This window comes from Diabrotica undecimpunctata, chromosome 3 (genome assembly GCF_040954645.1).
Source record: "Diabrotica undecimpunctata isolate CICGRU chromosome 3, icDiaUnde3, whole genome shotgun sequence".
Lineage (NCBI taxonomy): Eukaryota > Metazoa > Arthropoda > Insecta > Coleoptera > Chrysomelidae > Diabrotica > Diabrotica undecimpunctata.
Window position 1 is genome coordinate 80906012 of NC_092805.1, and position 17411 is coordinate 80923422.

Here is a 17411-nt window from a genome sequence, read left to right on the forward strand (position 1 = left end):
GATAAAGTTAATAAAATTTTAGAAATTATTCTATAAATATTAGATGAATAAAATAATTAGTCTGATTAAATTTGTCATTCAGTGTGAATTACCTGCCTAATCATTTCAGTTAACTAGCCTATTTAAAACTACTATTCAGAAAAATGAAATAGTATGCAAATTAAGACTTTCAAAAATTAAACTACTATGATATAAGTTTTTAGAATATAATGTACTATGATATACGTAAGAATTTAGCAGAGTTATTCAATTTTTAGTTTCTGTTTCTGTCAAGAATGTTTTAAGATTTTAAATGTATAATTAAAAAAATACCTACCTTTCTATTGGCACAACTTCCGTTTTCTCTTCTTCGTGAGGCAGTGCCCAGCTTCCGTTTAGCTGCAGCCCTTTGGGTAAGTTGACCAGCAGAGGTAGCCCAGTCGAGAGTCCGTGACCCTTACCCCAAAACAGATTGTAGTGGTAACTGTAGCTTATGACAGATTCGACTTTCTGAAATGTAGTTTCTTCATTCTTCAAGACAGCTTGACCCAAGATCCGCTGTTTTTTAGGATGATGTTTGTTGGTGCGGGCGTAGGTTATGTTTTTCAGTTCATATGATTTCGGTTCGGTTTCTACCAGGATTTCTCCGTCTTCGTAGGGGATTTCTATATTGTTTTGATCCACCACGAAGAACATGCCGAGATTTTCTGTTGGAGTATATTTGCCGACATAGTAAGAGAGGGAACCTGAAAGTTTTAATAGTGTTAAAAATCTAAATTTAATGCAAAACAAAGTTCTTTAAAGCATAAGATTATCATAGAGAATGAATTAAAAAAAATAAAACAAATTACCAAGATTAATAAGAAATTATTAATCTGTCATTATTGTATTCTCTTCTTATCAATACATTCCACCTTTAAAGGTAAATCTTTTCTGCTAGTATTCCACTTCTCTATCCTGCTTAAGCTCAATTCTATAGAAGCCACTTGATCCAGTATATTATTTGAGGATATCTGAACTGTGGTCTTATCTATTTACATTTGTGATGTCATAGATTTTATAATTTTGTTTCCATCTGCTGTGATTTTATCGATTTATAGATCCATGTATGTATTTAGCTTTTTGTATGTTAATTTGTATTTTCACAAAAGGTATTGCTTTTTCTTTTTGATCTGGATAACCTGTTGTAATGTTAGTATGTAATGTTGCAATGTAATGCTGCAATATAATGTTAAGGTAAACAGCTACGAAATACTACTTACCTTCTTTGTTATGGCTATTCGCCTCCCGTCTCGCTACAAAACTCTTCAAAGCGTTTTCGCCGCTAGTAACGGCTCCTTGCGATATCAACGTGTACTTGTTCTTGTGGATCCAACTTAACCTGGCGCTTCCTTCTATGCTGACGAGGACATCGAACTCTTTATAATCAGAGACTTTCTTGTAAAGGGCAACGACACAAACGTTCCTATTTGGTCTGAGCTGACCGGAAATCCACACGCTGTTGATTTTAGCTCGGCAGACATACACTGGCTTTTGGACTAAGCCATTTCCACCAGTTTCATTCTCGGACACTTCGGCCTCGTTGCTTTTCGGCTCTGAAATAGTAAAAGGAATTGATGTTATGGAATAATATCACGTGTGAGTTATTTCTAAAAACTACTCATTTATTTCTTTGTTACTGTATTGTGATCTATATTTTAAGTTCGGGTTTAAAGATCGTCATCGTATGCTAGATTTAAACTTACGAACAGTCTTTAGTTTTAAGTTAAACATTCTATTGGCTATAATTAAGGCCGTGTTATTGGTTATTATTTAAAATAGGTGTGCAGTTTCCTGGGAAACCATTTTTACAGATACTGAATTGCAGAGAACGAATCGTCTACAGTTCACAAGAATTACTATTGCAAACAAAAGAATAAGATATATAAAATGACTGGGTCATAGAAAAAAACAATATGTACCAATCTCAACAAACTTACTGAAACCGATAGTGAACAATAAATACATAATTAATTATAATTTAATTAAAAATAATTTTAAAAATGTGTATTTTAAAACAGGACAGAAAGATATTGAAACCTTCGTATGATTCGAGTGACATGCTTTCTTCGAGCGTTAGAGTGCGTATCATTGACGCAGATTCCTCAAGCAGAATACTCTTCTGTGTCCTCGGCTGCTACAGCCGTCTATTTTACTTTCCAGGATATTTTGCAGCAAAGCACAATATTCGGCGATATACACTCATTTCAAAGGCCTTAATTTTTTATTCATCCTAAGGTTCAGTGAGTGTCCCATTTAATTATTTATCAAACGTAGTGGTATACTAATGTCTATATTAAAAATTGCCTTCGTAATACGTTAAAAAGAACTACAGAATTTCTTTGGAAGATTGAAACGACTCTTCGGAAATTCGATCTTAAAAATTCGAAGACAAAATAGATATAATTGGACTCGATGGGTATATAACGCGTTATAGTTTTTCAAGATGCCCTTTGTCCTACTGTGAGCTACGTAATTATGATGACGCTGATATAAACAGATAATAGGAGTATTTTAATTAATAATCATAGAACTATGCGTAATTTCCGTCGCGTCGGATGTTTGATTTGAGTTGTTATTTTATCGTTAATTAACATAGCAGTTTTTATAACTTACAATCTGACAGATTTGCGATAACACGCATCAATCAAATTGACTAATTTTATACAAAAGTAATAATTTATCTACAAAATAATGTGATTTATTTTTGCATAACACGGTGATAGTTGCATAACTAAATGATATAAATAGTTGTAATTAACATTTTAAGTTGTATTAATGATTGTGTAAGCTCTAAGCAAAAATCAATGAGGATTGAGAGTGATATTTGTAACTCTAAATATTGCAGGCATTCGATAAAAATGTCCTAACCATCTGGATCTTTGCGTTTTTATATTTAGTCATAATTATTAGCTATTTTAGAAACTCCTGTTAGTTCTTCTGTTCCACACTCCATCATTGTTATTATTTCACCATATATTTTGCGTAAGATTTTCCTTCTTATCGCTTTGGCCTTTGAATATTTTTTTAATTTAACACCCAAGTTTTACTGATGGGTGCAGACCCAATCCAATTCCTTTATAAATAATGAAAAAAACCTGGAAATCCGAAACTATCCCAGCATTGGTGTAATATTTATTTTTTTATACATTTTCGCTAAACACAACAAACGTAGTCAGGCAATACATATGGTTATTACTATTTTAATGGGAATGGCCACAATTGAAGTTTAAAATAAGTTTTGATTATCCAAAGAAGCAGCTCTAATTATGCTAAATGAGACCAATTGTGTCGCAAGTTCCTCGGCAGAATGCAGTAGGATCTGGTTACCCCTATCAAAAGAGGAAGCTAACAAAAGGAAAATACCACTATTAGTAAGTCAGTAACATATAGAGGATACATCATTTATGTTTTTTAAATACATACATATAAAGTCAGAATTTGGTGTTTATTGAGAGTAAACTAAGACCACATACTTATCATGTCGGGATAGTATTATGACGTTTCTTCCTGTTTTTCCCTCATGATTTACTATGAAATCACTAACAGGAGAATTCTACTGTCATCATGGCATTTGGTTGTCTCTTTAAAGACAAATAACGTGCTATTATTTTTTCTGACGGATATTCTCAAGTTAAAGTTGATTTCATGTAATCGAATAAACTATCTTACAATATAGTCGTCCCAGGAACGCAACTCAGCAACATTGGCAATATCATTTTAAGGTCGTCGACTTTAAAATGTATAATATATATCTGAATTGTCAATATAAAGTGGAAATTGAAACGTCAATAAACTTATTGTAAGCTTCAATTGTGACTTATTTCCATTAAAATAGTAGGGGTGCCACAAGAAAATAGCTTCAGAACAATATAAGTATGGTTATATGGTTAAAATAAAAATTAATAAAAATTCGTTCCATTTTTACTAAAAACATACAAAGTCTCTATTTATCAATATAATGCTATTTATTCTGCATGTATCTTCATTGCAGTGTAACAAAAACCGTTGGCTCGTTGGCTTCTATTCGTTCTCTTCAAACAGTATTATTTGAACAACAAGAAGAACGAACGGTTTTGGAATTAGTTTCAGTCCATAAAGACGTCCGCTTAAAATACCACATTCGAGGCTGGAGCCATTAACTAATTTAATGGTTACGTCTAGATGAAGGAGTTTTTAGAATAGAAGAAAGACGTGTAGAATTGTATAGGCTGAGTAAAACAAGTTGCAAATGATTAAAGCAAATAACGTTTTAGTAGTATTTAAATGTTTTTACGATCGGAATATGGAAATCATGTTTTCCAGTGGTTACAAAACCGACTAATGTAACGAACGTCAATATTCCACAAACAAAACTATATTACACGTTTTACCAGTGATGAGTGTTCGTACAGCACAGTAATTAAAAAAACGGCAATAGTTTCTTGATTTCTTCACTTCTTGCAGTTAAAATTTTGCTTGTTATTGGTCCATCTTAACTATTACACTCAGTGTGGCACTTTTAATGTTTAAAATAGATTTTATAACGTTGAAATGTTAACTATTATACTGATAATTTTGCTGATTTTTAAATAGCTCTTTACATGTGTCTGAAAAATGATGTGTTTTGAACTGAAAATTTTTAAAGAGAACATTTGTACAGTTATTAGATCCAGAGAGTTAGAAACGATTTATTTTGCTCTATTTGCATAATAATTGTTATTTTTATTATTTCTGACTTGAGTTTTAATTTGAACCTTGATTAATACCTTGAGTTTTAATTTAAATCAAATAAAACACTATTAGATAATCGTACGTTTTATTGCCTGCTATTCCCAAAAAGTTTAGGGGATAGTAAACAATTTTTTCAAATGTTTGACTTTTTATGTATTTTACAACTGACTCAATCTTTAAGGGCCAGTTGTTCGAACGCTAATCAAAACTTGATTTTAATCAAATATTTAATTAAAATCAAATACGTCACATGTTGAGGATATGTTGACTGAATTTTTATGTTATTCAATTTTATTATTTGCGTTTTAATTTAAAATAAACCATAATTAAACTCTTTTTGATGTTAATTTCGTGTTATGATTTACAAATCAATAATAATAATAAGCAATTTTTAATCATTTTGACAGCTGCTGTGACGTATTTGCTTGTAATTAAATATAATCAAGTTTTGATCAGCGTTCAAACAACCGGCCCTAAGGCTTCTAATCGATAATTTTATATCGTAAGCATAGTAAATATTCTATACTTACAACTATACTTTTATTATTATCGGAATGATTTGGTAAGTTCACAAGTATCTACATTATGTTTGCAAAGTAAAAATATTTATAGAAATTAAAAGGTTTTCTGTTTTAATAATTCATAATGATGAAAGATAATTAATAGATTTAGAATAAGAGACAATTTTAAAATGTTTTCGAAAATTATTTTTGATTTATTGCGATGCACGCCTAGTATGCAAAAAATGGGTTTGGTAAGTTCTCCTAATACTTAAACCGCCGCGCGCGACATTACGACGACACTACCTTTGAATCTAAATCTAACCGTGAACGTGATAAATAAAAATAAATAATGAATTTCTTTTTGAAAAAAAATGTGTTTTTGTTAAAAATTTCTGTTTTAATCGTAATCTTACAAAAATAATCACCCTACCTTTTATATGAGCTACTTGGATGGGCTGAAATGATAATATGTATATAGATTTCGTTTCTGTGGTATAAAGGTTATTCGTTTTGTTGCAATTTTTGGTATCGTGAGTATTAAAATATAATAGTAATCTTTTACCTCCGTCTTCTGGTCTAAATTTTCAGAAATATACTACAATAAAATATTGAAAACTTCTAATTGAATTGTTGCGTGAATGATCCTGTATAGCATAGCATCTGAAACAATTTACATGGGAGAAACTCGAAACAACTATAATTTTTTACACTTACATTGTACAGGAAAAAGTGCCACTTGAAAAGATATTAATTGTTAAGACAAGCTATAAAAACAAAATATGCTCAGAAATATTTACTTATTTAGAAAATATAAGTTAAGTTAGCTTTGCGGAACAGCGGGACGGTCCGCTTGACACGGGTCGGGGCAGATGGAAAAGTGCAGGACACGGGATGGGACAGAAGCCTGTATTGCGTGAAACCCTACTTAAATGGCATAATATGATCAATAATAATTCATATTAGTTTAACCTGGACCTTCCCTAATCTGTTTCGCGAGTTGCTCCTATCCATTGCCAATCGTTGCCTTCCACCTCAGTCTTAACCTGTATGTACCCCTATTTTCGACAGTAGCGATAATAACGTTTGTTGAATGAAAATAAATGTTGGAAACAGATGACACGAGGAACAGCATTTATCAACAACCATATTCGAAAGCGGAAAGAAAAGAACTACCTCTTCACATCGCACTAATATAAAATCGTATAAATGACCAAAGGCTAGAAGAGTCATTGGCGTAATCAGAAGATCTTGTGTACGAAGTATACAATTTATATAATTATATCGAAAAATAAATAGGCCTTAGGTGCTTACATAAAAAAATGGAAGAAATTTAGAGAACTTTAAAAAAATATATATGAATATAAAACGTAGACTAGGAATGACCTTCTTTTTCTTGTAGTATCTATCCATTTCGGATGTTGGCGACCATCATGGTAATCTGTATTTTTCAAACTGCTGCTCTGAAAAGATTTGTGGTTGTTGTGTTGAACCACGTACGTAGATTTTTCAGCCAGGAAATCCTTCGCCTTCCTGGTCCTCGTTTTTCTTCTACTTTTCTTTGTAGAATTAATTGCAGCAACGCATATCTTTCGCTGTTCCTCATGATGTGACCGAGGTATTCGATTTTGGCTGTTTTTATTGTGGTTAACAACTCTTTTCCTTTTTGCATTATTAATAAAACGTCCTGGTTAGTAACGTGGTCGGTATAGAATATCTTCAAGTTAGTAATAAACGAGATAAATCAATAATTATACTTCACCATTTTCCCCCTTAAATCGATTTTAGTTTGTGTTCATTCATATCGTAAAGTTAATTATAAACGAGATAATTCAATAATTGTGCTTCCGTCCCCCCTCCTCTATTTCCCCCATAACTCGGAAAATATCCACCGCACGAAAAAATTTGCAAAGAAGACATTGTAAGAAATCACAATTACAACCAAGTCCATACCATTTTGTAGAAACGTTTAAAATGGTCGAGATATTGAACAAAACTAATTCCGATATTATTCCGATATCATTCCGATAACAAAACTAATTCCGATAAACAAGATAATTCGATAATTACGCTCCCGCCCTTCAACTATTTTCCCCCTTGAGGAAATTATCGATTGCACGAAAAAATTAGTAAAAAAGAAATTGTAGAAAATTACATTTGCAACACTTTCAGTTGTTACCGATTTTGTCGAAAAGTTGAAAATGGCAGGGATATTGGGCAAAGTTGGATTCAGACGCGCTTTTAAATTTACACTACTATTGACCCCACATAAAGGTTAGAATAATAAAATTTGGGGCAGCTCGCCATGCAAGGTTAGGCCTTTTTTTCGTCTAACCCGAATGGAGTATGTCTAAAAGTCTGTATTTGTTCACACTACATGTTTTCTCTTCATTGAGTCTTAAGTCTCATCAGGCAGTTCCAGATCGAAGACAGACTAGGAGAGAGAAAGGCAGAATTTCTAACAAAATTTTATACTTAATAAAGTAGTCGCGCTACGTAGCGTCATCTAATTTGGATGACAGAAAATAGATACCACTATGTTTATCTTAACTAAGTAGCAATCGCTAAGATATTAGAATAAAAATATTCTATAGTTTAGAAAAAGCTTCAAAAATATAGTTTATAGTACCTTAAGATATATCTATTATCTTTATAATACAATTAACTTCTTTAAACTATTATTTTTTACATTTATTATATTAAGATTCTCACGACCGGCATCAGTTAAGTTACAATAACTATGAAAACCTAGTAATAAAAGATAGAAGAACCGGTCCAATCAACCAATTTTCAGTTTATGTAAATGGATTTTTTTCCCGATATTCTTTGTTGGTTTATGCAACATGCGAGAAGAGTATGTTCACATATTAGTCTTGAATTAAATTGCTAGAAATAACAATAAAAAAATATATACCGAGAAGAAAAATCCACAAAATACAATATTTATTTAGTATGAATATTATATTTACTTTCTTTTTATGTGGGGTTACAAAACTTATTCAGACGTAACAGTATGATGTGCTATTTGAAGAAAATTTTTGCTACCTTACGCATTGTATATTTGGTATTTTGTTTAATTAACTCTGGAATTAGAAAATGGTTCACCATAGCCTGGTCAAGTACGAAGATTTACGAAATATATGGAAATGTCATAAGGAAACAAAGTCAATTGAAGTTGGCTAAACAACTTTTCTTTGCACTCTTTAAAACATTTTTTGTATTTCATGAAGTTTTTTATGGCTTTTAGAGTAACAACATCGAAAAATTATATAAAATATAAACAGGAAGACAATGTAGAGATCACCAATACCTAGGATCGACCGGCTACCCACATCAGTTGAAATGACATCCATAAACGATTCATATGATACAAGAAAAATTAAATAAAAATCTATTAGCTACTTAAAAACCTTCCTTAAATCATCAATAGGATCATTTAATACTCAGTCGTAATCAGAAACTCAAGTCTAGGCTTAGAGGGAAACAGAGAAACAGAGAGATAGAGGGGGTGAGAGAGAGAGAGAGAGAGAGAGGGAGAGAGAGAGATAGGGAGAGAGAGAGAGAGCCAGAGAGACAAAGATAAAGAGAGTCTATTTACTTGATAAACCCGTCTAATCTGATTCATTTACAATATGTTATACTATCCTTTACGAAACATAGATTCCATACAATCAAAATAATTAAAGACTATTTCACGTAATTGCAATTAGGAAATAATCTACTCTCTTAAACTGGTTCGAGTCAAGCTCTCTGCACTCTAATGTGGATCATGAGGCATGAGAGTGTCCAAATCGGATTCAAAAGTGAAAGAAAGGAGTCATGCGAAACCTACACAGGATCACGTCTATATATAATAAATAATTAATAGTAACATTGGCAACTTTTTTCCAGTTTGATGGATCACAACAGATAAGAGCTATAACGACCACGTAAATGAAGAATTGATCGAGTATCTCTACAACATAGATAGGGTGAATGAACTACAGTGCAGATTATTCAAAAAGAAAAAAGAAGCTACCATGTCTTTTTTGAATGTAAAATTTTTAGTAAAATGAAGCGGATATACACAGGTAAAATAAATATGGAACCAGAAGAAATCCTTAAACTACCTATAAGTCGCTGGATTTTATCAAGAGCACAATACCCCTTCGTAGAGTTGTTGGTAATTTGCAATGATCTAAAGCAATATAGCTGCATAAATTAATTTGTTATCCCATTTATGGTAGTCTCTTAACATAAAACAAATCACATCAAAAACATCTGAAATATCAAATTAATTATGGAAGCAGACATTGGTCAACTTCAAGAGTGTAAAAAGGTACAAATTTCTGGTCGAATTAAATATACAATATTGCTCGATAAATATAGCAATTGCAGCCAAATCTAAACATAGTTGTATTGTACGCAGGGTGGCGGATATACGAGGGAAATGGGAACCCCCCCCCCAACAAGGTCCAAAATTAAAGAAAAAAAATTGTTAATTTTAAATGTTCTTACATTTCCTAATTCAAATCCTTAAAAGTTCTTATTTTCCTCACGAATTAGATTTTACTTTGCAAAATAAATCTTTCCTCATTAAGTTTTTTACCTAGGAGAATAGCTAGAAAGCAACAAAAATACTTTCATATTATCATTAAAAAATGACATGTTAGCCCAAGTCATAACATCCTCTTTGCCATAAGTATAGAGACATATCGAGTGGTATAAAAAACAATTTATTCGTGTCATTCAAAAAACTATTGGACTTCTCCTCGTACAAACCTTAAAACTTGGCTTTCCTGAAAGAAACAATGGCATTGGCCTTGAAAATGTATGTTATTAAATTGTAATTTGTAATGGAAGTGTGCACGCTGCGTAACACTTTTTGTTGAGTATTCTCGAACATGCATTTCGTTTTTTCCGTGAATTTATACACAAACACCAACAATGAAAGTAGCTGTAATTAATAGTAAATAGGAAGTAGGTAGTACGAACTTCCTACTTCCTTTAAGAATAACTTTTTAATTTTTATCGAAATATTTGAATGTTTTTTTTTTCAATAATTTAACCAGATATTTCAACAAAAGGTCAACAACTAATTTCTTCAAAAGTAACATTACCAGGAATGGTAGGATTAATGATATCAAAGGATTAACTGAAGTATTATATAAGTCAGTGAAAGAGTGGAGCTCCAGTTTCCATCGAACCGTATATTTTGTATTTTCAGTAATACTAAACTACAGTAGAAGAAAATTAGTAGTAGAGGAATTTGATATAGTAAAAAAAATTAAATATAAAAATGGAATTATAAAAACAAAATAAACAGCCATATAATGTAAATTATTTTGTTTCTTGCAAATGAATGTAATAACTGGATCGCCATATAGTATTAAAAAAGATTTGTAATTTCTGCTCGTTTCTCCAGAGGATAATAATGCTGGAGCTAAGGTATTATTGAAAATGGTAATTTTGTATTATCAGATTCTTTCCAATGTTAAGTTGTTAAGAGGGAAATAAAACCCCTCTTTATTAGACGATTTTTAGGTTTATTTTGATATTTTAATTAAATGTAGAAACTGATTATAAGTCCAGCAATCACATTTAACAAATAGTGTTTATTGGACAGCTAATAATCCTGTTACAATATGTGAAAAGTATTAAAAAGCAGAAAACAGCTAATGCAGGGGGAGTGCAAAAATTTAAACGATAAAAAAATGGAGGATATATTAAAGCATAAAAACGTAATACGTACTATTAAAGAAAAATCCATGTTTAAATTCTGAGACAGATACATTGAATGAATGTAAACTAACAGTGTGTAAAAAATAATGGAATGAAATCTGTATGATGGAAACAGTGAAGTATACCAAAGAAGTAGAGAATATTAAGACAAAAGGGTACAATATAACAGTAAAAACAGATTAAAAAGAGAATAAGGTGATAGAAATTATTATAATCAATTTTCAAATTGTTATCCAATAATATAATTTTTTTTAAGTAAACGAACCTTCTATAGTCTGGTAAGCTGCTACAACGGCGTTCTTGAGAAAACCTTTATCGTCACCGTTGAAGGTAATCCATTCTAACGTCGTGGACGTGATCACTTGTTCTAGATTTTCAGCTAGAATGTGCACAGACGGTTCTGCGTTCACGAAAACGAACCAGAACGGCGCCAGAATCAGAGTCCAGTGGATTTGCTTCATGTTTTATCTGTAAGAATGAGAAAAATGCGTTAATATAGTCAAATGTGGGAACATATGATGATTTTGACTTCACTTAATGGTGTTTAAAGTGTTTAAAAGGAAAAATAAATGAAAACTAGTGTTTTGGATATTTTCACAAAAAAATATTAACAAACAATAGCGGATTCGACAACAAAATATATTTTGAACGTGTCTATGACTACTAATGGGTGAATGGTGAATACATTTGGGTCGGTATAATTATTAATAAAATTAGTTATATAGAAATACCAATGATTTTTTTATATCGTTTTCCAGCATGTAACTCATTAAATAAATGCTACTTTTGCAGAATATGATAAGGTTTTTGTATCCTAATGATCTATGTGCTCCAGAATGCGTTTTTTAAAGTTCTGTATGTTTGTCCGATATATATATATATATATATATATATATATATATATATATATATAATATATATATATATATATATATATATATATATATATATATATATATATGTGTGTGTGTGTGTATATATGTGTATGTGTGTGTCAAAAAGGTGTTTCATTGAATTAGCAGCTGAATATTAAAAGCCAAAGTGTACTTTTATCAACGATATCGTTGAATAAATAATAATATATTTCGTTAGAATTCTCTAACATATTCAGACAAAAGCTATAATAGTATTAAAAAATGATGAAATTTTATAATTTACAAAATAAGATAAAACACTTATTTGTGCGAGATTGCAGCAAAAAGTTGTGAACAAAAGTCTCGAGATGTAGTGAATAGAAAAAAATGGCCAAAAATTCACTACAATAAGATATCGAGACTTTTTTTCACAACTTTTTGCTGCCTGCAACCTCACAGAAGTAAGTGTTTTATCTTAATTTGTAAATTATACAATTTCACCATTTTGTAACAGTATTATTGTAGCTTTTGTCTGAAGATGTTAGAGAAATCTAACGAAATATATAACGATATCGTTGAAAAGTAAACTTTGGCTTTTATTATTCAGCTGCTAGTCCAATGAACCAGCTTTTCGACATTTATATGATTTAGACAGCTGTTATCCTATTATATATATATATATATATATATATATATATATATATATATATATATATATATATATATATATATATTTGTACAATATTTACAAACTAATTTCCTTTCTTATACATTTATTAATATGAATAGCATTTTTGGTAGTTTTATTTTTGGTGATATTTAAAAAAATTCTTATCAACATCGTTGATGTCTGAAAAAGTGGTCTATTTTTAATTAACTATAACAAAATGTAATTATCGATCTACCGTAAAACCTCCCCAACATTTTTTGCTTTTAAAATCCAATTCGTTAGACTTTTATTAAAACTTTCATAACCTCCTAAAATCTTTAGAACAGTACTACAACAACAAAGATATTAATACCTACCAAGAAAAGACATTTATGATCCCATTAGAACCCCAAAGGCAAACCAATTAGTTGAAATTAAATTAAAATATATTCACCCTTCACGCCATGGCCAGTTCGTTTTCTGTCTACTGTTGGCTATTCGGTTTCATGGAGCCTCACAAATTAAAATGCTCGTTCAAACACATGAAAATCCTCCATCGAATGCAAACAAAACCAAAATTATGCCTGGAAAGGGTGAAAACGTTCGTGTGCTAAAAGGTGTCGAAGTGCGTGATAGTGGCTAGTAAAAGAAATAAATGTGGGAAAAAATCTAAACGAAAATGAATGGCTATTAATAAAATTAGACGAAGGAAACAGAAATATTGCCTATTTTGGGGATTGTAATCGTTAAATTACGGCCGAACGTCTGAAGAGATATTGAAGGGTTGAGAGTGAATCAAACTGTGCAGTCGCCACAATACACAGAAATGGTCTAGCCAATATTTTACCAGGGTCGTCATTAAAAATTATATATTATACTTTTTACCTACAAGAATGAAAAAAAAAATTAAATATGTACACCATATGTACAACATGTCATGTTATCTTAAAATTCACGCCTTTATATCTGGTTCAGAGGGATTTCTTCGATTTTATAGTATCCGGCAAGTAAATTTTGTGAACGATATGGATTAAAGATTAATAAACACAGAACTTCTGAAAAAGAAATTATCAAACAAAAATAAGAGATTTGTAACAAAATCAACAGACTGTTGAAATAAATGGGACGGTCCCATGTATTTTATCTATCAAATACATACTATCACGTTTTAATACTTTTTATGGCACATTCCTGAGAACGTTAGACTTCTATAGTTTTTTTTTATTATTGTCTATTGTTTTAATATTGTCTTGTTTACCGGTGGTATGCGCCCATACACAGATACACGAATCTACTGTAGGCAGTGTCAAGATCGGTTTGGTAGGTCCAAGGAATCATATCGCTTCAATATCTTCGCTTGTTAGTTGTTGAGAAGATTGTAGGCCAGGGTGTTAGGATGCACACGCAACCTAACTGCTGATATCAGACTGCTAGTAACAATTTAAAATGATAGTCGCGAACTAAACATATTACGGGCATCCAACCCGCTTAATGTACCAAGTCCGCCAACATTTTTCGCTATTTTCCACTTACAATCTTTTAATCGTATGGAAAAATATAATTATTTTCATAATATTATTTTTGATGGTTGCCAAATTGACGCTTTTCACAGCATGCACCTCAACTTCGTTGATAGGCTATAATAGTCTATTAAATTGAACTTTAGGGAGAGAGAGGGAGCACTGCTATGTTAAATATTTTCAATTTTACTACAATATGTAAGAATAATCTGGGCACAAACAAATTACAGTCATTCTAAATACGGTGTTATGGCATGTATGGAAAAAGAAACCAAATAAAGAAAGATATTTTGCGAGATATGGATAAATAATACGCAATAATAAACACTTTCAAAATAAGAAATTTTCATACGAAATAATATGTAGGGCATAGGGGACAACCCACGGTATGAGATGCTTATGTATAGATCTATAGCCCCGGGGGACAGACTGGATGCGAAACTTATTATTTCCGTCACGGCACTTCCGAATGACAAATAGGGAGAGAACCAAATATATACTTGCGAGTCAACTGAGAACACGGCATAGGGACTGCAGCTATGTCCTTAACTGTAGATTTGTTGATTAAACATGATACACGCAATTAAACATACACACATACGCACAAACAAAACATACACTGTACACCTATACCATGCTCAATTAGCAAATTACCAAACAGCTGCACAATTGGCTCATCATACGGTGAGATTTTCGCTGCGACTACTGCGCTCTCCAATTCCACGGTGTAAAAAACACCATTAGTCAAGAGGTGCATGGTACAGGGGGAAAAGTGTTGCTCACATCATGTCAAGGTATGACATGACGCGGTAAGGGCCGACGTGCCTAACAGCATGTCCCAACTCACCAAAACTCACTCACCTGACAAAAAGATGTGACCCAGAAGAGGATTCAGAAATGAGTGACTCTTCTAAATCTACAAAGAAATTATAAAGGGAGAGTCTACCCCGGTAGCGGACCCTGCCTCTGCCCCAAATAGGCATCAATAACCCTAATCAGTCGTCTACAGGCCAATCTTCAGGTCAGTAAGGCAGCTTCGACAAAACTTAGTATACATAGACATATATATATATATATATATATATATATATATATATATATATATATATATATAATGTAAATAAAAATTGAACAATTTCAACCAGTATATAACAGCGCACTTACCCAACTCGCATAAAAAAATGCATATACAAATTTATATCTAAAATGAATAATAGCATTCGATATTCTACAACACAAACATGAACATTTATAAGCTCGTTGCAGTTTTAGATGATTATCTGAAAATATCCATCTATCTTTAAGACTCGTTTAAAAAGTCCGCATTACCTCCTATCTACCAATTTAAAGCAAAATGCCGTCACCATACAATCTTCTGCACTATAATTTAAACTTGTAATAGCCCTAATATATTGGTTTATTAAAGAGTAAATACACATTGACTTGCAAAATAGTGTTATATGCTATTTTGTGAGACTACTAAAATATATCCTTCATGCGGTGTTGGAACATAACACAGTGAAAAAATTTTTATAAAAAGATGATCAGACCTGAAAAACTATCGCTTGGTAACGATTCTCAATATTCTGTAAAAGTTACTCACTAAAATATTAAACGACTAACGTCAAAATTTGAAAATAAACCACAATAATTGTAATTAAAATTACATATTTTTTCTTTTCAATTAAATAATCTTTTCAATTTGGTGAGTAAGTAGTTTGATGTCAAAACCTGTAAAAATCAATAAATAACAGAGTGTAAACGTGAATGCAAGAAAGATTATATCCATCCGATGTTCAACACTTGAGCGAAACGATAGTGTGGTTACACCTTTGCAGCAGGTATTGCCTTAAATATGTTGCTTGTTATGTTTTTTTTTCAATACGTACATCTAATTCAACTCTAACAATAACTTCAATTCATTTTTACACTGGCGCATCATTAAATAGCCATTAGCTGATTTTGTCTCGCTTCTATTTTACACGTGCGGTACCATCCGCCATCCACCTGTTGACCTGTTTTTAAGCAATATGCAAATGAACTCACCATATCTCATTCTTTTAAAACATGTCGATGATGTCACTTGAAAACCGTGATGATTTTTTGTTTGATTTGACCAGATAGATCTAACGGCGTGAGTGGATTAGGCAATAGTCTAATGTAATATGAGATCATTAGAACCGTTAAACAGAAAATATATACCTTTCATGTTTTTAAAATTATAATAACCACCTATTAGAAGGTTTAGTTGATATGTTAATAATAATTAATGTTATAAGTGACGGATCTTAATTTCCTTTAAACTCAAAGAATTTGATTCACATTTTTGACATCCGTCAAAAACCAGATTAATTTGTAGTGTTAAAACATTAATTAAAAAACGAAAACGTGAAATAAAAAATCTAACTAGAGCTCTTTTTTGTGGCCTCTTAGTTTTTTCAAATAAAATTTGGGAACAAATTACAAATTATAAAATAATTTTTTGTATATTGACGTTTCGATCTCCACAATGTAAGCCGAAATGAAAGTATTTTGAAAGCGACTTTGATATTTGGAAGATATATTTGAAAATCTCTTACGACTGAGCCATTTTTACATATTTGTAAACATATGATAAGTGCTGGAAGCCAACATTGGGGAACAATGGAGCCAATGGGACGTTAATTCAAAATCCAATTCATGGATTTTTGCAATTCATTGATACACGGAGCCTTTGCAATCGCAAACCTTTGGGCGGGCATTATCTTGATATAAAAGTTTAGAAAAAACTGCTGGAAGCTAAACGGGGGAACAGAGCGAATCATTTAAAATGCAATTTATGAATTTCACGAGTGCATTATGTGACATTAAAAACATTTTTTGTATAGAAAAAGAGGCAATTTTTCTTTTGATTTTGCCGCTAAGTGGATTCAACACATTACATAAGATTCGCCCTTTATTGTTTTCCACTTTTTGAGTAGTTGATTTGTGTGAGTCTATCGTCAAGAGTCCTTGAGATTATGATGAAAACTTCTTTAAAGGTAGCTGGAAACATTCAAAGGTCCAACTTTTGTTCCGGTGTAGACACCCGCGGCGAATATCGAGCTGATCATCGCTGACCTATTCGCCAGACTGTCGCAAAAGTATTGAAATAAACAAAAAAGTCGAATTAAGAAGAGAACTCGAAGAAAAATCTTAAAATTGAACCTTTATCAACAAATAGAACAACCCACGAGAAATCAACATGGAAATCGCCAGCCTTTTCTACACTTTTCCTAGTACTAGTTGTTAGGTTGTTACACCGTCACACAGGTTCCTAATGTTTCGATTTTTGTAAATACAGTCTTATGGTTAATGACAAAATTTTATAAATTTAGAATTTAAAAAGAAGAACGGGGATCTAGATCTAGATTAAAGTCTTGCAGAAAGATGTTTGTATGTATGTTAAAATCAAGTT

General features: G+C 31.6%; 2 protein-coding genes across 2 annotated transcripts in view; one reads left to right on the forward strand and one right to left on the reverse strand.

Annotated features, from left to right (window-relative positions):
* Positions 1–17411, forward strand: part of Miga (mitoguardin) — a 233666-nt gene that overhangs the window by 11236 nt on the left and 205019 nt on the right. The window lies entirely within an intron of this gene.
* Positions 1–17411, reverse strand: part of LOC140436953 (protein unzipped-like) — a 116173-nt gene that overhangs the window by 7447 nt on the left and 91315 nt on the right. Inside the window, exons 2-4 of the mRNA XM_072526135.1 lie at positions 11218–11420; positions 1242–1574; positions 317–725 (exon numbers count right to left, since the gene is read on the reverse strand). Coding sequence (XP_072382236.1) covers positions 317–725; positions 1242–1574; positions 11218–11413 — 938 coding nt within the window. The 5' untranslated portion in view covers positions 11414–11420. The remainder of the gene's footprint in view (positions 1–316; positions 726–1241; positions 1575–11217; positions 11421–17411) is intronic.